This window comes from Phaethon aethereus (genome assembly GCF_964289735.1).
Source record: "Phaethon aethereus genome assembly, chromosome: 6".
Taxonomy (NCBI): domain Eukaryota; kingdom Metazoa; phylum Chordata; class Aves; order Phaethontiformes; family Phaethontidae; genus Phaethon; species Phaethon aethereus.
Genome location: NC_138580.1, coordinates 13,977,519 through 14,004,082, shown reverse-complemented (window position 1 = coordinate 14,004,082; position 26,564 = coordinate 13,977,519). Strand labels below are relative to the sequence as shown.

The 26,564-nt window shown below is 47.1% G+C and overlaps 1 protein-coding gene across 2 annotated transcripts in view; it reads left to right on the top strand.

Moving 5' to 3' along the window:
* Positions 1–26,564, top strand: part of GLI2 (GLI family zinc finger 2) — a gene marked incomplete at both ends in the record, with an annotated part of 143,504 nt that overhangs the window by 100,688 nt on the left and 16,252 nt on the right. For both annotated transcript variants that reach the window (XM_082001859.1, XM_082001858.1), the window contains 6 exons: positions 3,213–3,415; positions 5,083–5,274; positions 15,511–15,712; positions 18,040–18,253; positions 19,886–19,999; positions 23,426–23,557. In XM_082001859.1, coding sequence (XP_081857985.1) covers positions 3,213–3,415; positions 5,083–5,274; positions 15,511–15,712; positions 18,040–18,253; positions 19,886–19,999; positions 23,426–23,557 — 1,057 coding nt within the window. The remainder of the gene's footprint in view (positions 1–3,212; positions 3,416–5,082; positions 5,275–15,510; positions 15,713–18,039; positions 18,254–19,885; positions 20,000–23,425; positions 23,558–26,564) is intronic.

Genomic DNA, 26,564 nt, shown 5'->3' with positions numbered 1-26,564 from the left:
GAAATCCCTCGTCCCGCTGAAGACAGTGAGATTGTTACAGCATTGGCTTCAGCAGAGCCGGGAGCTCTCCCCCAGGCACTGGGGTATTTTCCTCATGCCATCCGCAGGATCCAGGGAGGGAGCCAGGAGTGATGTACACACCGCGGGGGTCTGGGCAGGGAGCTCTGCTGACACATGAAGAAACCCAGCTTTGGCACCGTGGCACCATTGCAGGAGCTGGTTCACCGCACCAAGCTGGAGATTGTCCCACTGTGGCGTTTGGGGCATGGGGATGGGGAGCCTCGCTTGCCCGGGGGGGAGCCGGGTGCGGGAGCAGAACTGCCTTCCTCCCGCATCACTTCACGTCTCCCCCTCTAAAAAGCGGCAGCTGGTTGTTGTCCCTTTGCCAGTCTAGGAGCAGACCTGTGAGGCTACGGCTGCCTCTCGCTGTGTATTTGCAGAGTGCCGATGCGATGGCACAGTCTGGGGCTTGAGAATTAGATAAGAAATAATGCCAGTGGCACAACTGGAAAAAAGGGGGGAAAATCAAACTTTTGGGGAGTTAGGAGCAGAAGATCCCTCAGGCCGAGTGAGCCATTGCTGGTAGGCAGCTACTGGAAGCCATGATGTTTTGGGACATACTGCACCATGGGATGGTGCTTTGCTAGAATCATAGGTGCGCAACGGAGAGATGTGATCCCTGCCTGGGAGGGCTTACAGGAGCCAGACCTGGCTGGCAGTATGTTTGTCCTAGTCCACAGGTGGAGAGATGTGTCAGGGAGAGGCTTTAAGCAGAGCCGAAAGGAAAAGCCTGCTCTCCAACCCAGACTTTACACACATGGTCAGCCCCATGTTGAAACACTGCCTGGGTGTCCAGCTGCATGCATTTTGGGTAAATTCTTGATCTTTTTCCCAGTGTTACCTTTTTGGCCAGGGTGGAGTTTTCCTGTTCTGAGGGACTCCAGCATTTCTGCCCAATTTAGCACAGAGAAAATGAACAGCAAACCCTTCATATTGTTATACACATTTTAGATGTCGGCCTCACAGTTTGATCAGCGGAGGCTCCGAAGGCTCATAAACCTGGTAATACATAGTTTGAAGCCTGCATCAAAGAAGTTCACAACCCTTTTGGGAGAAGCTGTGAGTACTGATGAAAGAGGGAACTTATTGTATATGTAAGAAAACTTCTTTCATGGCTTATGTATTAAGGCAGGCTCTGTGGCCCAGGGAAGATTGGGGCTGCTTTTAATTTACATCCCCACTCACTTATATTAAGTCTTCGTCAGAAGAAAAATTAGTCAGATGTTTTCTTAATGACATCATTTTTTTTAATCCTGTTTCATTTTTTCCAGATGAGGCGGTGGAGATTATTAGAAATGAATTGAAACTAAATCTGGAACAGAGACTTTGATTCACTTCTCCCTCCTCCCCGGTAGAAATAAATTGGTCGGCTCCGTGCTCGGCCGCCTTTATTAGCAGCCTCGACAGAAACCAGCCCCGGCGGCCTCGGCTGCAGCTTTCCCGAGCTTGCCGCTGCCGTGGCTGACGTCATGGTGAGAGGCACTGGAGTGACTCGGAGAGGGACTTTGGTCACCCCATAATTTTGGTAACAAAATGCCATATCAGTGCAGGTGGGGAGATTATGAGGTCTGAAATAGCCATGCCATCATAAGTTTGTCTTTCAGTGCCATAAAAGAAAACAGTCTTGATGCTGGTGGGTGTTCCTCTAGTGGAATCCTGGTCTCAGTCCGAAGAGTGTGTGTGTGTGTCGGTGGTAGGGCATCTCTGCAAATCCTTTATATCTGATAGGTTTTCACTGCCTTGTATTTCACACTAGTGAGCCACAGAGAGTATTGCTACAGGAAAGTACTTTGATCTATAAATATTTTTAAAGGCATTTAATTTACTACCCATCAGCAGAAAGTGTTCAAAAAGCCACAAGGTTTACTAATTTATCAGAAAGACAGAGAAACACGTGGAAGATCAAACGAAGACAAACATGCTCGTAAACTGCTGAATAAGACTGCAAAGTTTATATTACATTTCTGTGTGGTTTTGTTGATATGCAAGTATTACAAATAAATTAAAATGCACCTGAACTGTTGATAAGGCAGGTGGGACCGAGATCCTGAGGTGCAGGTGGTATGTCTAAACAGCTCAGACCCTTGTGTTTGTGGTTGCCTGTGCATGGAGAGATGGATCCTACATGTACTTGCTAATGGCATATTTGGATATTCTTAGGAAAGAACCTTTGTAACACTCAGCCCACATCCCAGATCCCTGACCTCTGAAACCCCAAATCCCCATGGTCTCCTGTGCCTGGGGCGCAGCTCCATGGGGTGCACATCCACCTCCCCCATCTTTGCCAAAGCACCCACCCAGGGACAAATGCCGTCCCTTCCCTGACCTGCATCTCCACAGCAGCTCTGCTTCCAGCAGTCTGTGAGTACAGAGAGAGCTAATGCAAAGCAGATTTTGCTCTTTCATTTTGCCTAATGACAGCTCTGCCTCTTTTTGTGTCTAGCTCAGATTTTCAGGTCAGGGTGTGTAACTTTTTCTCCCCTCCTTCCACCCTCTGTGGTTCATCTAAGAGACTGGAGGTTACAGTAGGAGATGTGGCTGGGAGATGTCCATGCACTTTCTATTCCATCTTTGCTCACCCAGAGGAAACTGCTCTAGTGCCGAAACACGCCTGTGACTCTTTTTTTGGTTACCTGCTGAATCCCTCAGCATTTACTGCCTTCTTTCTCAGGTAACATTTGGCCTGAGGAAGATCTGAGGGATTTAACAGAGGTGGCCCCCAGAAAGCATGCCATAAAACCTCTCCTGAACTTTTGCCCTCTGAACCGTGCCGCCGGCCTGTCAAGGAGGTTTGTGCAAGCCGTGATGGACGTGGGCAGGGAGGGCTGCTCCTCTGGCGCTGGCCAAGCAAAGCACGTCACCTCCAGATTGTATAAGTGCCCCTCGCACCTTTTGCGTCCTTTCACAGGCAGCCCTGTCCAGGACTTTGTCTGCATGTGATAGCACTAAACATCTGGATACCCAGGGTCAGCGAGGAGCTTGCGAACCCTGGGTTCGCCTCGAACCTCTTCATCTAGCCAGCCTCCCGTGCAAGGAGACGGGGTGAAATGTCCGGCACGGGGTGTGCTCCGTGCAGCTGGCCTGTGCAGGTGGTGCCAAATGCCCGCTCCGGAGAGGCTGTGAGTGACAGCGTGTCTCTGTTTCCTTCCCAGGCCTCCTCCCCTGAGCGGCAGCCCTGTCATCTCCGACATCTCCCTCATCCGCCTGTCTCCGCACTCTGCCGGGCCCGGTGAGTCGCCCTTCAGCCCACCGCACCCCTACGTGGCACCCCACATGGAGCACTACCTCCGCTCCGTCCACAGCAGCCCCACACTCTCCGTCATCTCTGCTGCCAGGGGCCTCAGCCCTGCCGACGGTAAGACGCTGTGCTACTGGCACTGCAGCGATTTTGTAGCTCACCAGCACCAAAATTCCCTAAAACCCTGGGATTCACAGCTGCAAAGGCTCTGCAGCTGCTCTCTGAAGTGGGAGAGCTGCATCCCCCTTCCCTGCCTTAAACTACACATTTGTTTTGCATCATTGCACTGAGAAAGCAGAGCGTGAGAATAGCTATTACCACTGGATCATATTATAAATATTTTGCTTAAAGTATGTTCCTTTCTGCAGCGCTCTCGGCTCTCTTACGAGCTTCCCCGCTCTTATGTCTCTACCAGGAGCCCTGCTTCCCCCAGAGAGGCTCACAGTGGCTCTGGCTGCCTGGCCTGGCTGGGACTGATGTTGCTGAGATGAGGCAATGCCGGCTGTGTTTTCCTCTGTTGGTTTTGTGTCTCGGGGCAGGATGGCATCCGGGTGAAGGAGAGGAGCCGTACTTTCTTCCTCTTTACTCCTGAGCTGCCCCGCAGCAGCTCTCGGGAGAAGGCGAGGGCGTGCGGGGAGCTGGCGCCGGGTGCACGCGGAGGTGGGGATGCTCTCCAAGCAGACCCTGTGTCAGTTTGCTGGGGTCAAAAATGGCCAAGCAAAGAAAGGGGAAAATGCACAACTTTGTTTTCACTTGGGGAGGTGCAAGTCATGACTTACTTCATCAGAAGTGCTTCATTTACACCATTGCAGGCAGCTGGCTCAGTGCCCAGGGAGCAGCTGGGGTTTGGGGTCCCGGGGTCCCAGGCTCCGCACACCCAGCAAACCCCAGCATCTCTCGGCTCCCCGGCTGCTGCAGGGCAAGCGGCCCTTCTCCACCGCAAAGCAAAGTGCGCCGGAGAACGGCAAGGCACCCAGCTTAGTGTCTGGCAGCATAAAACCATCTTCTATGGCTAAAAAAGTATCACTAGGGTGATGGAGAGATGCATGCACCTTCTTCCCTCCCTCAGAACGTCCTCTGAACTCCCAGCACCCGCCACAAAGAGGTCTGGTGGCTGACGTGCATGTGCTCTGCCCCATGCTCCCCTTCCAAAGCCAGTTTCATTTTTTGCTGTGAAGAAAAGGCATTGTGTTTTGGGTTGCTTTTCTTTTCCTTTTTTTTTTTTTTTTAAAGGCAGTGGTAAATAAGTTAATGGAGCAAGTGGGTGGGGAGGCAGGTTTGAAAAATTACAGCTGGGAGAAAGTGAGCATAATTGGCTTTGGCAGCCAAAATGGTTTTATGCTGCCAGACACTAAACCTAGCTCTATGCATTAGACCTTGGCTTTAATTTCCTCGCACTGCTATCGGGAACTGGGCTGCATTTGTCTTTCCTTTCTAATAGGCAGGGATGTTAATGCTGACAGGGTTACTGCTGCCGGCAGGCTGGGCCCTCTCCCCCCTCCCCGGGGTGCCGGCTGCGTCCAAACGGGAGGATTATTAGAAGGGGGAATGAGAGATTGTTTATAAATTTGCGGAAATGGAGGAATGCAGAGGCCCCAGCTTAGTTTCTTTTGTCCGCGGAAGCACGCCCAAGCGCACGTCACGAAAGCCCTACGCAGAGTCGTGCGGCTGGGGCTGGCGGGGGGTGCGGGGGGGAGACAGGGCCACCAACGTCAGCGCCGAGGTCTAACGTTGCAGTGGGAACCTTCTCCCCATGTTTTTCTCCTCGCCCACGGCTCCGGCAGTGGCTCATGAGCACCTGAAGGAGCGAGGTCTCTTCGGGCTGCCCCCACCACCACCAGGAGCCAACCCCGCCGACTACTACCACCAAATGACGCTAATGGCCGGCCACCCAAACCCCTACGGGGACCTTCTGATGCAGAGTGGGGGAGCAGCCAGCACGGCCCACCTCCATGATTACCTCAGCCCTGTCGACGGTGAGTAGCGAGTGGTCTGGGTCCTCCCCGGCACGACTGAAATTTTGGGACAGATGGATGGGGCTGTGCTCCAGGTGGAGGTTGTTGTATGTGGTCCCTCTGCCCTGCTGAAACCCACCAGACCTGCACTATAATTTTTGGCTGAAAAGGTTGCCTTGTTCCATATATATGTATAAAATATACATAATTTGAAATACATACATTGTGGTCTATTTGGGAGGATGGCATGACTTCTGCACGGGTAGGAGGTGGGTTGGTCCAGCAGGCAGGGTGTTGCTGCCATCCTGCTGCCTTGGCCACGGGGGACCACACCATTCCTGGGGGGTGAGCTCCAGCTCCGCAACCCACCCTGTCTGCCCCCGGGTTTAGCCTGGTTGGTGTCTGGGGCAAAGGCTGGCTGTTTCCATCCTAGCTGTGCTCAGGATGATGGATTCCTCATCTTGATTGAAACCTCTCAGGTCCCCAAGGAGAAAAAATATGTTAATGGGCAGCCACGGTAGAGAGGACATGTTAGTATTTTGTGGAAGAAATTTCAGGAATTTTTCCTGAGAAAATTACAGGAATGTGGTATTTATGCTAGTATCAGGCATTATAAGCCCAGAAAGCTATGGCTACTGGCTAAAGGAAGAAGAAATAAAGTCATGTTAGGCGCTGTGGTGCTGAGTCACCGCTGCGACCTGACCACTGCCCTGGTGAGATGGGTAAAATCCCTGTGGAAACGTACCCGAGGTCCAAGTGATTTTCAGAGCCGTTAGGAATTTCTTTCCTTTCACTTCATGCCATGTCTTGTAAGGCCTGGGTTTGCACATATATTACAGAGGGTGGTTTGGGTATTATTTCTGCTGCAAGAAAGAGAAATCTCGGCTTGACTTTCAGATACTGGTTTCTGTTTCCTGGGCTGCCTTCAGATTTGCCTGTGGACCATTATAATTTTTGGAGTGGAGATCTGCATCATTTCATTACAGCTTCAAAGTTTCTGTTGTTGAGCTTTTAAGATGAAAGACTTTGCGGTCTTGCTGCTTCATAAAGTGACTGGTTTAGAATGATAAAAGCTGCTCTGGCTGTTCAGTGATAGGGGCTTATAGATATTTCTAACAAAAAAACAATTTCTCATCTGCAGCTGCTGCGGAAGTTTTACCTGAATAGTCATTTTCTGCTGCCAATTCCTAGATTGATTGGGAACCTGGTTCCTAGTCTGAAAAGGAGAGCACGTGTTCCTTGGTACCATCCTGTCTCTAGCACCCAAAATATATTCTGAGCTTCTCTGCTACAAAGCAAGTGGTCAGTAAGACTGTTCTGTCTTCCCTCCAAAGAGTTAATGTCTGTGGTTATAGCAGATGGGTGTAAACCAGCCCTGCCAATTCTCCTCAGGCTCATGAGCAAGACTCCTTCCTCCTTGCCTCCTTATTAGTCCATCTCTGACCAGCGGTGCCTCACTGGAGTGCCAGATAAACAGCCAGTAAGGGAAGCAAACACAACTGTTTTCAGCTAGCATAGGCTGACCGTTGGCGCACCAAGACACCCACCCTCTGGTTTGCTGAAGATCAGTCTTTATCTGAGGTCGTCTGAGATACTCCCCTTGGCAGAAGACTCTCTTCCTGCTTGCCTACTCCTGAAAACGGCTCTAGAGTAAATCACGTATCAAAGGTCTCGGTTTCGTGAAGTCAAGCTCATAATCATCGCTCACTGGAAAGCCAGGGCTCGCCAAGCACTTATTTTGATCTTTCGCTAAAACTTTGTTGATGAGTAACTAGAAAGCCCTTTCTGGGCCTTCACATGCTCTAAGTGAGATGAAAACTTCCAAACATCATGAAGATATTACAGGAGACACTGGAAGGCTACTTTTTAAAAATGTGAAAAGGAGCAGCAGCCAGTCTCTTGTCCATGTGTTTGGGTTTATCCATCAGCCAGAGAGGAGAGAGAATTGTGCATTATCAAGGCGGCGGCTAAAATGGATGGCTCTGGAACACTGGCTGAGGAACCAGTCTCCCTCTCTTTTTAGAAAGTTATTTCAAAAATTTAAATCAGCGGGGACTAAGTAAATAGTTGAACAGATAATTTAATAAAGCATCCTCTTATGGTGCTTTTCTGAGACAAGAATATCAGTAACATGCATAAAACCCCAATGAGTCACTACCTCACAGCATCTTTCATTCAGAGCCCTTTTCTTCCCAGAGAGCCCCAGAACACGAGAACTTTACAAGAATTAGTTTGCTGAAAATTCAGGTAGCTCCTGTCAAGCCACATGCAGCACTATCACACATCTGTGATAACACTGGCACCTGCAAAAGAAAAAGAAGCAGATAAACATGTATTAAAACTAACCTATTCAGTGTCACGTCACCTCCAAACATCTGCAGGTCCATAGGAGCCCTAGACACTGAGTGTGGTAGTTCTTCCACAGCCACGTACCTGGGCCCTCCTGGTTGCTGTAATTGCATTTCGAGGAGAATTTCTCAATGCCTCCATGTTTGTCAGTGGTTTTTTGTCCCGTTAGGTAGCTAGCAAGGGTCTATGGCATCAGTGTCGGCTGGAGCTTGTTGGTACTGATCACGTGTCAGGTCTGTTGAGTGTTTCAATGGTGACTGAGCTAGGGTGCTCCAGAGCTGCATCTCTTTAGCAGGGTTTCCACTGTGCAGCTAGAAGTAGCTAAATCACAAAAGTAGACCAAATTTAGGTTTTATGCACCAGACTGTTGGGGTCTTCAGGCCTGTGCCAGTGGAGACTAAATAACCCTGCAGTTAGATGTCCTTTTTCATGCTGTCGCTAAAACAGGGACTCTAAATCCAAGAGTGGAGTTTGAATCCAGCCTTAAATCCATTTTCTGGAAAGCTTACACTTTCAAATCAGAAGTTAACTGCTTTCCAATGTCACAACACTGCTGATGGGACAGTCAATGAGTATGTTTTACGAACACATGCACAGATGAACATGGAGGTGACTACAACTTTCTGAGCATATTTAGTGCATCCGACACTTTTTTTCTTCCTAAGCACAAGGGCTTCTGTGATTGCCCTCAGCCCTTCAGGAGGTGCCATTTGTTCTCAAGAGGAGCATATCCAGATTGGCTTGATATTTGTACTGTTATAGCCCTATACATCAGAAGATCTCAAAGTACTGTACAAAGCAAAGCTATTTCATCACTGGAGACACCAAAGAGAAAGGAGATCAAATGATCAGTGAGCAGAGCAGTGGCAGCTCTGGGAACAAGATGCAGATCTTCAGAATATGGATTCTGATGGCCAGGGTGGGAAGCAGAGTTTGTCTTTAAATCCATCACTTCTATTTGCACGGTGTCAAAAGTGTGAATGGGTTGTCCATACTGAGTCAGGGAATGGGGGAAAAAGGTCTTGAGTTCAACTTAGGTCCAACCGGCACTGCATAGAGGTAGTCACTCAGGTCAGGAGGCCTGCATAGATGTGTTTGTGCAACCTTATAGTTACCAACAGCAGGGATGACCCTGAAGTGCTGTCATGGCATTTTATCCAGTTGTGGAGAAAGAGGGGGGATCCCTGCCCTCTTTCATGCTGCCTGGTGCATGGCAGTCATGAATGTCTTGATCATGACCAGCAGTTTGACTGGGAAAAGGCTTTGTTCAGCCCAGGAGAGCCAACCAGCCAGTGGCTGGCGCAGCTGCCTGGGATGTGGGCAAATCATCAAGCAGGACTTTATTCCCCCAAGTCAAACAGTGATTCAGCTTCACTGGCCATTTTCAGTCAGTGCTGTTGGAGCCTTTCTACTTGAAGTAAATGATTTAATAGCCATCAGGGTAAGGAACATGGCTGGCAGTGCAGCCCTGCGGTTACTGCAGTCAGCAGGCGTGTGTCTGAGAGGTGAGCTCAGGACTCTCCTTCAGCAGGTTTATGCGAAGTGACTGCTCTGTCAGGATGGATGGAGAGAGCCCAGCCTCATGGTGTCCTAGGAAAGAAGTGCCTCTCCTGGGGCTTGAGGGACCCGCGGCTCGGGGTTTGCAGTCTGGATATGCTGGATCGTAGATGACTTCCCAAACAAGCCGGCTGTTGGCTACTCTGGGCAGACGGCGCGCCCTGTAGTCGCTTCCTTAAAAACTCTGAAAGATTTTTTTATTATTATTTTCTTTGTCCCAGCACAGAATGGAAACTTGCTGAAATCTCAGAAAAGGTTCAGAGAATGTGAAAAGGTTTCCCACCCATTTCTAGCCAGCAATGCTGTTTTCCTCCCCAGAAAAATATGTGCAGAAGAGAGAAAAAGTCCCAGAGCATCCCATAAGCACTCTGTCTGGAATCCCGCTGCACTCTGGTTTCTAAAGAATTCAATTTACATATGCAAGTTGGGTCGTCTAAACAGTTACCTTGTGGATTGGGAGTAGAAGAATGTAGCCTTGTCTTTCAGCGAGGATTTGAGGGAAGCATTAGTATTCCTTGAACTGCAAAGTTGATCGGGCCCTGGGGAGGGAAGAAAGAAGGATCCCGGGACGACGTCTGGTGCCAGAACAAATGTCCAGCATCTGCTGCAGTCTAAGGCAGACGTGTGCTGCTGCTGCAGAAGCGGAGAGGGGAATGAGGAACTGGTTATGCAAAGAGTGTTTGTAGTTTATTGCTGCTACTTATTGATTAAGGGTTCATCCTGCGTTTTTATGCTGCCCTTGGATTTAATCTGACGACGGGAGGAGGGGGATATTTCTGTACGCTTTGGGTGGAGTTCTCTTGGTGAGCAGCCAGGAAGAGGGACCACTTTGGTAACGCTGTATTTTTCCAGGGGCTTGGACAGGGGATGCAGGATAAGGTGGCTCTAGCTGTGTGTCAGTGCGGTGGGGGGGTGAGCCAGCTGCAGGCCACGTGCCTCACAGGCTCGGCCGTTTGGAAACAGATTCCCCCGATGTCCTTCTGCAGTCAAGATCATGGCAATGTGTTTGTCCGTAAAGAGATGCCTGAGATTTCCTTGCCCTGAAGGAACTCCCACTGCGTGCCTGGCGTTTCCTTTCAGGATGGCTTTGCTGCCACTACTTCTAATGCAATATGGAGGTCTGAAATCTCCCTCCAGGAAAACCATCTCTTCTAAAGTCCCTCTGATGGACCACAGCCATGGCAAGTGGTTGGAAGCAGGAACCTCTGCTCCCGCCTCCCACATGAACCCCGCGGGGTCTGATCCTGATCTGGCACGACAGCACTGAGAGCAGCCACAGGAGTCAGACCACAAGCTGACACATGTTTAAAAATAAGAGACCGGCCTGTTGTGGATAAATCTAAATTGGGGAAGAAAAACCCAGTTTCTGAGCAACCCATGGATGTAATAATTTGTAGACCCTGTAGGAAACTGCCAAGGAAACTTTTACCTTTTTACCAAGAAATTTGGACTTTCCTCCCAGATCTAGGCTGGCTGCATGACTGGGCTGGGACATTTGGCCAGTGTCACTTAAAAATTCAGCCTTGAGTTCTTGCTAGTTTAGAAATGGGGTATTTAAACCCCTCCAGGAGGGAAATGGTTTTCAAGTTATGAGCTGTGGCATTTATATTTACACTGCAAAGATAATGTGGCTGTAAAGTCAAGCTTTTTCTACTGAAAAGTTATTCCAGGCAGTTGTAAAATATTTTAAAAAATAGGTTGGTTATTTTTATTCTCCTGTGTGTAGAGCTGAGCCTATGACAGCCAATGTATCTGGGTCTGTATATGAAATGGTATGGAAGGGCCAGTGTGCTCCAGTTAAAACACTATAAAATGTATCTGGAATTGACTTTCTCTAATAAGAGGCAGCAAGGGACAAAGGCCGATGGGAAATTTTTTATTGACCTTCATAGACTGCCACCCACTATCACCAATATGCAGAGCTTTGGGCTCAACCTGCACCCTTCTGTTCACCACTTGACATCTTCATTTTAATCTCCTCCAAGCTCTGAGATTGTAGGAAGACAGGGACAGTCTTTTGGCTTAAAATTTCCTGTGTTTTATTTCAGGCCAAAGGATATTTTTATTGGTGCTTGAAATATAAAAAAGTTTTAAATTCTAAGCAGGTATCTTTAGCTTTTGCAAAAACAAAACTGAAAACAAATCGAGTTTCCTCCATTCAGGGCAGATTCTTTTAATATACACTGAATAGATAAAAAACAAGCTGTTGTTAGTATGTCCAGAAAATGAGCACATAAACATAGCATGTTTTCCAAACAGGAAAGAATTAGTTTGAAAGTAAAGATGAGATAGCTCAAACAAGGGTGTCTCTTGGTCAGCTTTTTAAATTCATATTTATTCCATGTTCCAAAGTCCATGGCAGTCAATGGAAAGCAACTGCTGGCTTTCATAGGTGTTATTCAAGATGAGAGGTAGAAGTAGCAGAGCAAATTGGTACGGGAAGATTCACCACCAAAGAACACCCAACCTGGGCATGCTGTAAATGTCCTTGTCTGGAAATATTATTGAACACCAGAGGAGGCAATGATACAGAGTACCTCATGGAGTTGTCTTTTTTTTCTTGTTTTGCTTGTGGGCTTTAGCCTATCGCTTCTTTCTAGATCTGGGTAAGAAAGAGTTTTCTCATCTCTCAAAAGTATTCAAGGGAAAGAAACTGAAGGTGAAAAAGGTCTCCATCTGAGATAGAGAGGCACAGAGAAATTAATTTTAAAAATTGAAACTGACAGATTAGTGGAATTAATTTTAAAATAATTTCCTGATTTTATTTCAATTTATGACTTCTTCAAATTCCTTTTAACCTATGATAACTTTATGTTTCTCAACAAAACATCTTTTAGAACAACAACATTAAAAAACCAGATTTTTTTTCTTTCAAGAGTTCTGAAGGGGTACTCTGACAGTTTGGAAATTCTTCCCCTTACATATTTTCCAAACATCAAAAGTCTTAAAACTAACCCTGTTCATTTTGATAAGTCAGCATTTTTGAAGGGGAGATGAGAGGGGGAATACTGGTGATAAATCCTCCTGAGCCTCTCTGTCTCTGTGTCTAAAAAATGGATCCCGCCTTCATTTACTTCTCTGGGCACAGTCACTGCTGAAGAAGTTTTATGTGGTTTTTCCTTTGAAACACCACCGGACCTCAGGCAACAGAGGATTTTGCTTACTTATCCAAGGGGCTGTCAGTCAGCCTGTATTGCTGACACACCTTGCCTTTGTGTACAGCTATACTAACGCTAATCTTTGCTGCTGCCTGGTATCATTTAACATTCGCGCGCAGTGTCCTCGGATCAGGGGATTAGGTCAGGCCAATTTTATTATTAAGAATGATCCTGGTGCTGTTAATCTGCTTTTGACCAATAATTTTGAAAAGATTCTCTCTTCCTAAATGCACTAGTGATCGCTTCTTCGTGTGGTTAAACTCCTTTTCTGTTTCCCAGCTGCTTTCCTTCCTGGGCACCTTGGGCAGCCTGTCATTGAGAAAAGAGGAACTGTTCATCCATAGCAAGATTTTAGGTCACAGCTTTCCCTGGAAGCCCACAAGACCTAAGGGGCTTTTGTGTAAAGCATCAGCCCAACCTATTGGATCTGCTATCGAACATTTCAGATAGCCCACAGTACTCGCAAGATCTAAATTAGAGCAGACAGTAACGCAACGCATATTACTGCTTTTGGGCTGGAGAAGTCCCAGGCCAGATTGCAAATCTGACAGCTTCCAGCAGAGTTTTACACAGGGAAAAAATTATGTACCTATGTGCAGCAGGGAGGGGTGCCCACATTGGATGCACTGCAAAAACCCAGGTTTCTGTTGGACATCAGGACTTCTTCCCTCTGCAAATTAATGGCAACCAATGGCTGAACCAGCACCATGGACATAAATCATGGGAAGGAACAGTAAGAAATGAGTACAAGGCTTTTCTTTCTATTTAGTAATTTATCAAGGGAAGTGGCACATTAATAAACAGATCTCCCTTGAGGTGTGGGAGTAACAGAGATAAATATGACTGTCAAATCTGGCCTGCTTCCTTCTGTTACAGAAGGAGGAGACTGTGGGAATGCAAATGCAGAAAACAATATCTATATCTGGAAAGATGCATATTATTTGTAGGACAGAAACACTGACAACTCAGCTCAGATGGAGCCCCATCGTCCTAGGTGCAATACATACAGAATAAAACGTAAACCCTATCTAAAGGAGCTCATCTAAATTGACGACAGTGGGATAATTATGATCTAGATCAACGCAACCCCCACGTTGCTCAGTCCAGGGCTCTGGCAGGGCCCAAATTTCATGAACCAGGTGTGAAGTTTGGGAATATTCCACTCCAGCTTTTAGGCAGGGCCAGTCTTTGCTGAGGGGAGTTTCTTTGCTCGTTTTGGTTTTGCATGTATAGTGCCTCTACCAACCAGTTGCTCCTCTTCCAGCTCCCAAGGGAAGTGCCACTCAGCACGGCAGAGCAGGGCTGGAAACTGCCAGCCACAAGAGTTAGGAAAGTTTGAGTCTAGTCCTTCCAAATCATGAGACAGCTTTAACTCTCAGGAGGTGATTTTTACAGACCTGTGTGTTCTTTGTTTGCTACCTGATCCTTAAGTTATGTTTTCAAGCTTCTCCCTGCCCTGTCAGGATGCAAAATGTGGTTATACAAAATGCTATAAGAAGAACGTGTTCAGCAGATGTGTAACAACCTGATTTTTAGGAGAAATTCCCAATATTGTCAGTATTGCACCTAGCAAGTCTTGAAGCTTCTTCGGTATAGGACAAAAGTCACAAGAGTGTTTGTTTCAAGTACCAACTTAGCCTTGGACTTCCAGTGGGACTTTGGGCAAGTAATTTATCTTGTGCAACGAGGGACATTATGGGTAATAAGGGGACGGTGGTACTAAAACCCATCGATTACGCAGCTCCCACGCATGGTAATGACAGACCCACTTAGGTACACGGGTGAGTCATGTGGAGACTGGGAGACTGCAACCCAGCCACTGGTCTCAGGGAAATGTTGACACAAATGTCTGCGAGCCAACACAAATCAAGGAACTATTTGGTCACACTGGCAGGATATATTTTACCTCCTTGTACATCCCATTCACCCTCTCACATACCAGCACTGTCGTCAGGGTGGAAAGTTTATGCTCTTGCAAAGTGCTGGGCTCGTACTTGGTGATACGCAACCAAAATCCATCCCCCCAACCACCTAGAGGAAAACAGCTCATATTGCCTGTCTGGGCAAGATACTGTTTTATTCACAGTGTTTAACAGGATATACCCACAGCAAGCTTTCTGGGGAGACCGCCACTGGAAAAGCCGGATAGTAATACTGTGCTGTGCTCCTTGAGGGAAGGAGCTGGAGAAGCTGAGCCCTCCTGCCCTCCTGGGTGGTTGATGGGGATTACCAGCTGGACCCTATGGCTGAGTCTCATGTTTTACCCTTAGAAATCTCTTTGGTTTTTTTAAATAGGCAACTTAAATGCTGCTCACATTGATTTGGAGGGATAAGATGTTCCAGGCAGGTCTAGGGCTCGGGCAGGTTTTGTATGTGGTACCCTGGTATGGGGGAACGTTGTGGTATCGCCCATCCCCAGCTCCTGTCCATGCCACACCGGAGATTTGCAGGTGGGTCAGGCCCAGGCAGAGTTTCCTCTGGATGAAGTCAGTCGTTCCAGTCAGCAATGCCAAAACACCGGGGGAGGCCAAATGCATACAGTAGTAACTCGCCATGTATTGCAGATCCACAAACGGGACTGGCAGGGTTGGAAATGACTTCATGCCCGAATGATTGACAATCGCTAATAGGGTCCAGGCACTGGCAGGTCTCCTCGGAGGGGGAGAGCTTGAACTTTGTGCCTGAGCTGCCAAATTGGTTTTCTTAAAACTCTTAATTTACTTTCGGGGCTCCTGGAGCCTCGCCTCCGTCGTTAATTGGATGGTCTGCATTGTATTCGCTCTCGTTTGGTTTCCGTTCCCTCTGCACACAAGCGCACGCACCATTTCCGAGGGTCGCCCCGGCTCTGACGCGCTGCTCTTCTGGCTCGCTGCTCCTGCCACCGAGTCAGCAGGGACGGCTGAGCTCACAGAAAGCTTGTGGGGCCTTTTCCCTTTTAATTTTAAGTTAATTTAGTGCCAATGAAAGGGGATGGTGGACAAGCTTCTGTTTATCCCCGGAGGAGGGTGAAGCAAGCGAGCGTTCGCGATGCTGCCTGAAACCTCCCGTCAAAGTGCAGCGGGTCCCTGCACTGCTCCCAGCTCCTGAACATCCCACAGCAGTCACAAGCGCAGCAGGCCTCAGCACCTCCTGCCCCCCCGCTGGAAGGGAGCAGCCCCCTGGTTTTGTCTGACAAAGTCTCTCTTTCCTACAGTGTCTCGGTTTTCAAGCCCACGGGTGACTCCAAGATTAAGCCGAAAAAGAGCCCTGTCTATCTCCCCGCTGTCTGATGCCAGCATTGATCTCCAGACGATGATCAGGACCTCCCCAAACTCTCTCGTGGCGTATATCAACAACTCCAGAAGCAGTTCAGCGGCGAGTGGCTCCTACGGCCATTTATCTGCTGGGACAATCAGGTAAAGCTCTGGGACCGGCTTCATTCAGCTGCATAACCATCCCTGGAAAAGGAGGGCTGATCCTCCAGCAAGGGAGACCTTCCCTTCCTTTCAGCCTCTGCTTTTGTGCATTGGGGCTGTGTAGTGTATTAAATCAAAGACCCCCATCTGATTTTGCATGTGGAAGGGTACTTCATGGCATATGGGGGGAGAGGTAGATTGGGATTATTGGTTACCAGATTTCCAGTAATTACAGTATGATCATGCCTCCCTGCTAGCAGAAATGGAGAATAAATTCACCTAAAATATGCTTATTGAGAGCCGTTGGAATGATTAAGAAACCCTCTGATTTAAGAGATTGCCCCAAAGTAGTCTCCAAATTATTGGTCCACATCCTTAAAAAGAATGTTGCCTGGGCAGATTTAAGAGCCTAATTCTAAAAATATATTTAAAACAAATCTAAGCCCTTGAGTAAAGTTTTGCTCAAACCTTAATTAAAAAGCACTTACACTAGGCAGCTCACTGTTGTCGATTCCTGCCATGATTGCTTCACACAAGTTTCACAATGTTATTATTCTTTTTATTACTTAACTGTTAAAAATGTTAGTTCTAATTAACACTGATGTTGCAAAGCAAGGTTTTATAAAGAACACGCACTCCTAAAATTTGTAGGGGAAAACAGAGACATTGGCATTAGTAACAGTAACATTAATTTTATCAGTTACTTTATCTGGCAGCATCATTTAGAAGCTGGCTGTAAAATCAAACATAATGCTAACTTAAACAAATAGCAACTCCTTGTCTAGTAATCATATTTCTCTAGTCTTGTCACCTGTTGTCTTTAACTGGGCATACCTGTAGCATCTCATCTTATACTCAGATTTTAAGCTTTTCAAGGTAGCATCTGGTATTTTCAATAAATCAGCAGAGTCTGACCCAATGGTCAGTTTTGGCCTCTGGGGGAGTAATCAAGTAATAATACTGAATTTGAAACTCTTCCAAATGTTCTAAAGGTGTATCTTGAATGTCAGGAACTGTATAATGGGTTACATATATAACAGGATAACTGTCAGTAATTTGGGGGGAAAAGACTTTTTTGTTAATATTTTAACAATGTCTTAGTGGCAGGAATGAAATCCTTTCTCACCTGCCCAGACCCAGATCCTAGTAGCACTTCAGAAAGTCATTTTCAGACTTTGCTGTAACATTAACAAAGCTGTGCAGTAGCCTGCTATCACACCTCATTAGCTGCGGCACATATTTAACTCCCTGAGCTCTTTTACACTGTAGTGATTTTTGCCCTTTATTCTTTTGGTCAAGTTGTCATTAACTGGTTTGGAACAGAAATATTAATTGTAAGGTCACCGACAATAAGTATTTTCTCTAAAAGCAAAATTGGAAATGAAGCATGTTGCTAATTATGGCCCCGTTCTCTGAGCACTCACACGGTGGGCAGTTTTGGTGATGCGAGAGAAAATACCATGAAGGTAAAGGTTCAGAGCAGACACCTCTTAAAGGTGGCAAATAATGGATTTTTGGGTTGAGTCTATGGTTCGTGCATCACCTACCTAGAGTACAGGAAGCAGAGCATCTCCCTTGCTTCTCCATCTTTGCCAAAGGGACTCACCCTGGGAGTAAACCTCTTGTTTCCAGAAGCAGCGCTTCATTTTTAATGTTGTCGACTGCTGCATCCTGGCTCGGACCTGTTGCTCCCAGTTAGTGCCCAAGCAGCCAGGAGATGCTGGTGCTTCTGGTCACTGCTGATCTAGGTTGGAGCTGAACCAGTGACCTACGGATGAAGGGTGACATACTTCAGCAGTCCCCTGAGCCAGCACTCCCCTCACCTGAATGCAGAGTAAACTGCATAGTTTTGGACTATGTTAAATGGATAGTTATTCATCCTCACTGTGATCTGTGCCAGGTGAGCCAAGTGATGCTGGTTTTTTGTATTGAGGATAGCAAAGTTGTGAGTCTGCACAATAGGTCTGCCTGGGAAAATCCGGGAGCCTCGGGGGCTGCAAAGCCAGATGTGTCCAAGTCCCATCCTCTTCTGCACTCCTTGCCAAGGGCTTTGGCTGTTTTTAAACATAGGAAGCAAAGAAATTACAGTCAGTCTGACATGTGGGTTGAAATGATTCACAAGTTTGCTGAGGCACACACAAGACAAATCCTGTCTTTGTAGTAAAGCAGGCTGTCAGCCTTATCGTGGCATTGAAGGCATCTAGCTGGGGCATTGCAGCCTGACTTCTGGAGTCTCCAGGAAGCCAAACTTGAATCAGTTGCTAGCCAATGTGATAAATATCATTTAAAATAACTCCTCATCATTTTTCCTCCTCCTATTGCTGCAGCCCAGCGTTCAGCTTCCCCCACCCCATTAACCCCGTGACATACCAGCAGATCCTGACCCAGCAGAGAGGCCTGAGCTCAGCCTTCGGACACACTCCTCCCCTGATCCAGCCGTCCCCAACTTTCCCCCCGCGGCAGCACATGGCAGTCATCTCCGTCAACCCACCGCCGGCACAGATCAACAGCAACAGCAACTGCATCTCTGACTCCAGCCAGGTAGGGACAGCCATCCTGGCTCTCTCCATGCATGGCACATGGGGAAATGGAGGCATGTTCTCCATGGGGTGAGTGCTACCCTTCGTGGTGGCTCTGGGAGTTTTACCCACTCTCTTTTTACTCATGCTCTCCCTTTACATTGCTTTTTCTTCCTCCTGGAAAAGCATTTCTGGACTAGTCACAGCCAAATTTTGTGCCCACCTCCCTTCCTTGCGCACACACGTACCTACCCATGCAGGAACCAAAGGTCTTGAACCACCAAAGTGTTGAACATGATATGCAGGGTCATCTGAGGCTACAAATCTCTTTGAACACATATTATGTGCTATTAAAATTGAGGGAAGTTAGCACATGCTGCAGCGTTTTGCCAGATGAGTACCCAAGCACTGTGAACCAAGCTTGGTTCCTTCACCAATCCCTCCTTTCCTTTTTCTACTGATGTGAACCATGCCAATGTTCCTAAAATACCTTATTCCCTTCTTCTTTAACAAATAAGTGCATCCTACCTAGGACCTCTAGCCATTTTACTTATTGTTCCTTCTTTTTCAGTAGCTTTCTCTCTGGGGTATCCCTGCTGTAGTTTTTTACTGTTAAGGTTTGCAAAACTAGGGGCTAGATTTTGGAAACTAGGAATGCTATGATGCGTATGAAATCCCACACCTCAAACCCGTCCTTGCAAATGCCTGTGAGTTCATACAGGCACATGCATGTGTGCACAAGTCCTCCACATGCACAGGTTTAGTGACTATGTCTAGCACATTTTTAATCATTTTTCCTTCCCATTTTCATTCCTTGGAAGTTTAAATTGCAGTTGCTTTTCTCCCCAAAGACTTATTTCACCTCATTTCACACCCATTTCAATTTGTTGTTTCAGTTGTATCATACTGAACTTTTCAGACTGGTTTATTGTTTTAGGGTTTCTCATGGCTGCTGCGCTGCAAACTCTGCTTGTTATTGAAGGTTATTTGATTGATTGGTTTTGTTTTTTCTCACAAACTGGCTACCAAAATAATGTGGCTGGCAGGAGTTATGCCTCTGTTTAATAACTTGCAGGACCAATTTTGAGCAATTAGCAAGAGTGTATTTAAAATGTTAATGTTCCAATTCTATGCACATACAATGGGATGTTTTTTCTCCTGAAGTTGTTCTCATTTTTTAAGAGCTTAGCAAAATACACACATAGTCTTCCATGCACCCAAGCACGCTGGAGCCCTCACATGTAACCAGAGCCCCCCACTCCCCCCAGGAATTCATTTTCTCAACAAATCATTTCATCGCATTGAGAAATAAATTCATGGCTTAGGCAGGGGTTGCATAAGGTTTTTGATGGCTTTGACAGGGACTGGATCACTCTGAAATGGAGCAGCAGCAGCAAGGTCAAGCTCACTGGTGAGCCTGCAGAAGCTGACACTGTCCTTGACTTCCCTCTCTTCCATCTCTGCCTTGCACAAACCCACACGGGGTAGTTTTCATGTGAAACCCAGGCCAGCAGGCCAATACCCTGTTGTCCCCAGCCACTCCTGAAGTTCAACCTTGACTGATTTTTCAGTTAACTTTTAATGAAGAGGTGGGCTGCAGTCAGTGTCTCGTCCCAAACCCTGGTGCCATATCTTGCCTGGTTTTCTTTCCTAGAGCAAGCAGAACAGCGAGTCGGCCGTGAGCAGCACAGTCAATCCAGTAATTAACAAGCGCAGCAAAGTCAAGACTGAAGTTGAGGGCTTGCCCCCAGCGTCCCCAACCACACAGGTAACCTTGGTGTGAGACGTGTTGTGGGGCTGAGGCAGCAAGCTCCTGGGTCTGGTTGTCCTTGGGAACAATACTCCTGGCACTTCTTGCTGCAGCTAGGAGCGAGGCATCAAAGTCTGCCAGGCAGGCAGGTGTCTCTTGCAGCAGGAAGCCCAGAAAGGTACAGGGCAGAGCTGCAGTGACTGAGTGAAGCATTTGATGGGTGCCTGGGACTCAGCTTGCTGTTGCTGTGCTTGGATAGAAAAGGAGAGAGAGAATATTACGAGCATAATAACTTTAAAAATGAAGTCTGATTTTTCTGGGCTGCAAAGCAAGTAGCATTGGTGTCTTGGAGCAAACATAGATTACGAGGGAATCTTGCATGTAGGTAGAAAGCTTGCAAAAAAAGGACAACCTCTTGATTCAACGAGGAATTGCTCCTAGAAACATCCTTTACACCCATGACACAACATTTGACACCAAGAAGGGCCCAAAGGCCTTTACTTTCTTTCCGGAGCTCTGTGATTGCAAACTGTTTAATGGCTGACAGTATCCGTCTGACCATCCTTTATCACAACTGTAAACTATCAGGAGTGCTCTGGGCACTTCATTTTCATGAAATATTAGGCCGTGTTATTGTCAAGCGAATGGAAGAGTTGATGACAAATTTCTTCTTCTGCCCTGGTTCAGGAGCAGGTCTCAGCATGATGCATGGGGACAGTAACGTGTGCAGTCATCAGAGGGCTGGTAAAATTGATGAAGATAGCATATCAGGGAAAGATAAACATGCTGTAGTCAGCACGATTAGGGCAAAGAGGCATCTCTCTGGAGCTTTGAGTTTAGGAGAGCAGCTACACGCTGCTGCAAAAGCACATGCCCTGAAAAACAAATCTGGCCACCAGCCGGGCTAATAGGGCCGTGCATTTCTCTCTTGTGGCAAATGAAAAAGGATTTGAAAGCCGTCAGCTGCTTTCTCAAAGCATCCGTAGCAGAAGAGCTGTGGATCAGACAGCTGCTTGCTCGATGAGTGTCATCCTCCTTTCTCTGCTCTGATTTGAAGAGATGTGCACCCAACAGCAGGGAGTGCTTGGGTAGCATCAGCCTGGCTCACCCCTGCAGCCCTGCCCCAGAGTTTCATCCACTGAGCCTTATGAGCAATAAGCACTGAAAGAAGGGGGAGAATCATTAAAGTGGTGCAGGAAGTCTTGATTAGAATAGCAAGGTGAAATTAAGAGAAGGAAAATACATGCTGGTCATCTAATAGTTCCTAATGAGGAGATCTGTGAAGTAATACCCCAAGGGAAATGTAGGCTTCACGTCTTGCAGCTTTTCAGTATTGACTGGGAAATTACTGGAAAGTACCTTGTAAGAGACAGCCCATTCTTGGCAAAGAGAACAGGCTGTAAGACTGAACGTAATGGGTGTCTCCTCTTCAGTTGGTCTAAGCAACAAAAACTTGTTCAATTTGGGGATTCCTGTTCTGCAGGAGACTGTGCTGAAAAGTTGAGTTACAGTCAGTTAATTATTTTTCCGAGTGTGAAGTTCAGCCATCCCAAATAAAGCATGCATGTGTGTGTTTTGTTTTGGAAATGCTGTACTGGAAACGCCTCATGTGAGTTGTGGTTTGGGTGTTTAAAATCCTTGGCCAGACAGTATCTCTCATGATGGCTTGTGCTATAAAAAATGCAATCCAGACAAGATTTGTGGGACACAGTGGAGCACCAGGCATGAGGGACCTGAGTTACTGTGCTCTTACAATACCACAATAGCTCCAGTACAGATTCAGATTAACGTTGAACTAGCCAGAAATGAAACAAGTCAATCCTTTTCAACAAATTAAAATGTTTTCAATTGCACTTTTCCAACAGAAAGTATAAAAATTTTGGCAAAACAAGATTTTTAGTAGAAAATTTCACTTTTCCAGAGACCACACTTTGCATGGAGAAAAGTGTTTCAACAAAAATAATGTTCACAGTTCAACCAAATAGGAATTGCAAGAAAAAAACTTTCTCAGACTATTGCTCTGGGCTCTGATATAGTTTGAATCTCCAGAAGTCCTTGTGTAAATTACTACAGTTTCCTCTCCCAAGAGCCACCTTACAGTTTTTATTTTTTTTTAAATTAAAAACTAATTAAGACAAATCACTTCCTCTTCATATCTAAACTTGTGAATTGAAAAGTCATAGCTGGCATGTATGTCATGAGCTAGTTAATAAAAATTGTTGAATTTTTGTACAGTACATCTCGCTTTCCAAGCCATATAGTGCCATTAAGTCATTAATCATTGCAGCCCCTCAGTAGGCATTAGGAAGGTGTTGGTGGGGAAGGAGATGGCAGCCAGACAGGTCCTTTTGGGCAGGTCACAGGCAGTTTGAGATGGGTCTGGATGTGTCTACACACTTATGGGGTCAGCTGGAGCATCAGATCATGAGGAACAGTGTGTGATGTGGTCAGTCACCCCAGACGCTCCTGTCTAAAGCTGCCCTGGAGGCAGGGTGCTCTGTGCTGGGCAGTAAGAGTAACTGGGAGGAAAGGGAATGAAGGGGGTCAAAACTTGCAGGGTTTTGTATTGCTAAATTCCCAAGCCAATATTTGCCGCTGATTGTTGTGTCTGTAGTGCGAGTGTCTGACACATGCAGAGCCGACCTCTGAATTTTACTAATTATGTTGTACGGTACACTATTGTGTAGGTGCTGATGCTTTAATCCTCATAGCAGCCATAACAAAAATCTTCTGTGCTTCATTTAGCACTGAGGAGCTGGCTAGACAGAGAAGTAAAGGAGAGAGCTCACAGCATGCCCAGCATTAAAGTAACTCATTTATGAGTCCAGAGCCCCTGGTTCTCTGCTCTGCAACCCACTCATCACTGGGTCTTGCTCAAGTTTCCCAAATTTCCCTATCTCAGAGGAGTGCTTTGAGGGCTCACCACTTTGTCACTGTGGAGCACCCTGCAGGTGTAAATCTTTGGGTAAGGATTAGATATAATTGTCTCATCTGTTGAAAGAATACGAAAAAGAAAATGGGACCCACCCTCCCCAACCCATGTCAGATGAGAGTGGTACCACTAGGCTCTGACTGCTCTATGGTTTCTTCATGCCCATATTTCCCCACACCCCCCAGATCAGTAGTTTTGCTCCAGCAAAGAACACAACCAAGGTCAAAAGCCAGCTTTTTCCTTTCTCCAGCCTTTCCTGGGACTGCACACGGCCTGGCTGGAGCCAGGCACCGCTCCGAGCATGGCTTCGGGGTGTTTCATGTCTTGTCATTAACTCTGATCCATTTCTACCAAAACTCTGTAACTCGTTATTTCACAGTCATCAAGTATGTTATGTTGCCACAAGGAGCACGGTTTTGTGATCAGTTGATACCTGCCCTGTAATCTATGAGTGACGGAGGAATTCAGATGAAAGAAGTTCACCTTATACAATGCACCGTTGTGTGTTGCAGGAGCATCTGACAGACCTGAAAGAAGATCTAGATAAGGATGAATGTAAACAGGAGCCTGAGGTTATTTATGAGACGAACTGTCACTGGGAAGGGTGCACAAAGGAATATGACACTCAAGAGCAGCTCGTCCATGTGAGTAATGGTTGGGAGGAAACCCCAGCAATAAATTTGGGTTTCTGTGCACTTGTCCTCATTTTTTATCACTAGCTGCTGTACAGCCAGAGCTCACTCTGGGAGATACTGAAGGTGCAAATCAGAGATACGGTGTGTAAACACTGCCAAAGCAGGTCACTGTTCCCTGAGGAGTTTAGCTGCAAGAAGCCTCTCATAGATTATTTGATGTTGCTCTCTTCTCGGCTGCTGAGGCTGCAGTTTTGGTCTCCCTTGTGCACAACCCAATGACAGGAGGCTCTGTGCAAAGGACCTGATCAGAAAATAGGGAAAGGGGCTGAGCCCTTCCCTCGTTGCTGGCCGTATTCACTGAGCCTCCCCACGCACCTACACCAGCTATGGGTCAGGGATCATCCATACTGTCCTCAGTCCTTGTCCAGGCTGTGAAAGCCTTTTAATGCTACTGTGATGTGACCTGTGGGGCCATATCACTTAGGGGCTGTTGACCTGCTCAGCTCATCCCTCCACTAAAATAGAGCACTTCCAGAGTTTGGAGACATGCACCAGTGTCTCCATCAGGGCCCAAAATATAGAAAGTGGGTTGATTTTTTAAAAATTGGGAAATAGGGCTTCCATAATCAGTGAGGTCCCCAAACCAGCGTCAAAACTGCTCTCTGAAGGATCGCCAAACTAAGTCATTAATCAGATTTTTGGTTCCAGTTAATTCCAAGAACATTTTGTGTGCTTTCCTTCTCCTGGGAATCCACCATTTGGTTTCCTTTCGCTTCTGAGGTCAACAAATTCCTCAAACTCAGAGTGAGTGCCTGTAAAATCAGACATGATCTGTGTCAGAGCCCCATCCTGCCCCCAGCCCAGCACCCTCCCAGTCCTCATTTTGGGTCTGTGGTGTGAGCCCCATTTGTCTGAAGCCATCCCAGAGCTTCTGGGAATTCAGCAGCCCCAGCAACCCTGCTGCTTGCAGAAAAATGTTGGATTCAGCAAATTTCACAACAGGACCCTCTATCTTCTCCTTTCCTTTCAGCCTTTTGCTGCTTGCCTCACTAGGGCTCCAAGCCTGCCAAAGGCCATCCATGTGTACTACTCACGTGTAGTCCTCTTCCTGAAGGCTCATGTCTGCTCTTACCCTTTTTTATGTATCTTCATTTTAGTCATGTTTAGATGTCACCAAGTAGGCATCAGTCTCTGTTTCCCCAAGCTCTGCACACAGACATTATCTTAGCCCAGAGGGGCCACACTTTAAATGACAATTTTGGACATGTGCCCTTCTTCCATCTCAGGCTAGCACCTGCCCGCCTTTTCCAGAAGTCACTGGTCAGCGCAACAAGTCCTTGAGTACGGACAGATTTGGAAATGGTTTTCATGGCCCAATGAGTGATAAGGTGCCCAATGGGTTGCACACTGCATGCCACAGGGTGTTGCTTTTCTGGGGTTAAACCACAACAGCCCTGTCAGATGGGCTGGGCTCACATTGGTCCAGCAGTATTTGTACACTTCCCTCTCAGACATAAGAAAAACTCTTTAGCTCTGTCCAAAGCAAAGTGCAGGGCAGATCCAGGCAGCTCAGCACAATTTATTTCCAGAGAAAACCCAAAGAAAAATATTTGGCAGAAAGTCCAAGATTTTCCAAAATTTGGAAGGTCATAAAAACAGAGGCTTCTGTACTATGATTGCTAGCAACATAGGGTTGTGGATTTGGGATGCCCAAGATACACATGCAAATGAAATACAGATGTCGTGGGCCAACTTCTGAGGAGGTGGCATCACACCATGCATGGAAAAGCTCTAGTTTGTGTGCGAAGAACCTCAGTGTGCAGGGTCCATTCTCCATACACAGGGAGCAATGTGCTTGTGGGAGAAGTGCATGTCAACAGGGAGCAGCAGGAGTGAGGTCATATTTTTGCAAGCACTTCTGCTGCTCCCAGCCTCAAAGGTCACACTTAATTTGAGAGAAGCCCAAGCAAAGTCTCTGGACAGGTGGGGGTTTGATGGAGGCTACAGAGCCATAGCCGAAGTGTGGTGAGTTGTGCAACTGCTCCTCCACTGCGTGATGGGAAGAAGATGTTGCCCAGACGGGGTTAATAAGCCTGAAGGGGGGCTACAATTCCCTCCCACAAATGTGTCTTCCTCTGGCCGAAGCAGGACCAAACGGGCAAGCCTGTGCACTCCCCCACTCCTAGCACTGCCATGTGTAGTCTTAGTTGCAAGTCAGACTCCCATGCAAACAGAGCCAGGAGATGTATCTTTCCAGTCTGGTCTGGACATGGTTTAGCGTATCTGTGGTCTCCTGGGGGGTTTACCAGATTTCTAAAATCTGAGGCTAAAATCTCCCACCGATGCCATGTTATAAAACCAGAACCATAGGCAGCTAAGCTCCAAACCCATACAAAGCCTCTCCACAACCCAGCCTCCCCCAGCCCGCCTGGCACACAGTATTTTTTCTTGGTGTTTACCCGTGGTGCCTGCAGGACCAGATGAATGCCATGCACCTCCTCTTGCCCCTGGGGAGACCTGGTGCCCCAGGATTGGGCCATGGCACACAAAAGGCAGGGGCTGGATTCGTCTGGGATTGTGAAGGTCGGTGACTCTGTTTTAATGTGTTTTTGTGTCCTCATGCTGCCTTACCACCCCGAGAAAGTCTCATCCCAAGCCACAACATGTGTGCCTGGCCTTGGCTGGGGGGGATGAAGGCGGGGGCTGGAAAAAATTCTCACCGTAAAAAAAAAAAATAAAACCCAAACCCAAAGTGGTTTATTTTAGGATTTCCTGTCAGTGAATGTCTGCTGAAAACACAGGAGCAAGGACAGGCATTATTTTTGGCAGTGAGACCCCATTCAGACAGACAAGGCCGCCGCGGGAATGGCGCTGCTGATGGGCTGGTCTCCGGCTCTGTTTATTTTCGGCAGTGCTTCATCTGCCCTGGGCTGTGAAAAAGAGACCCTCGTCTTCCTCCCAGGGTGGATGAAGGCACCATTCTGGGTCTGGCTTTTCAACAGCCCGGCACAGGATT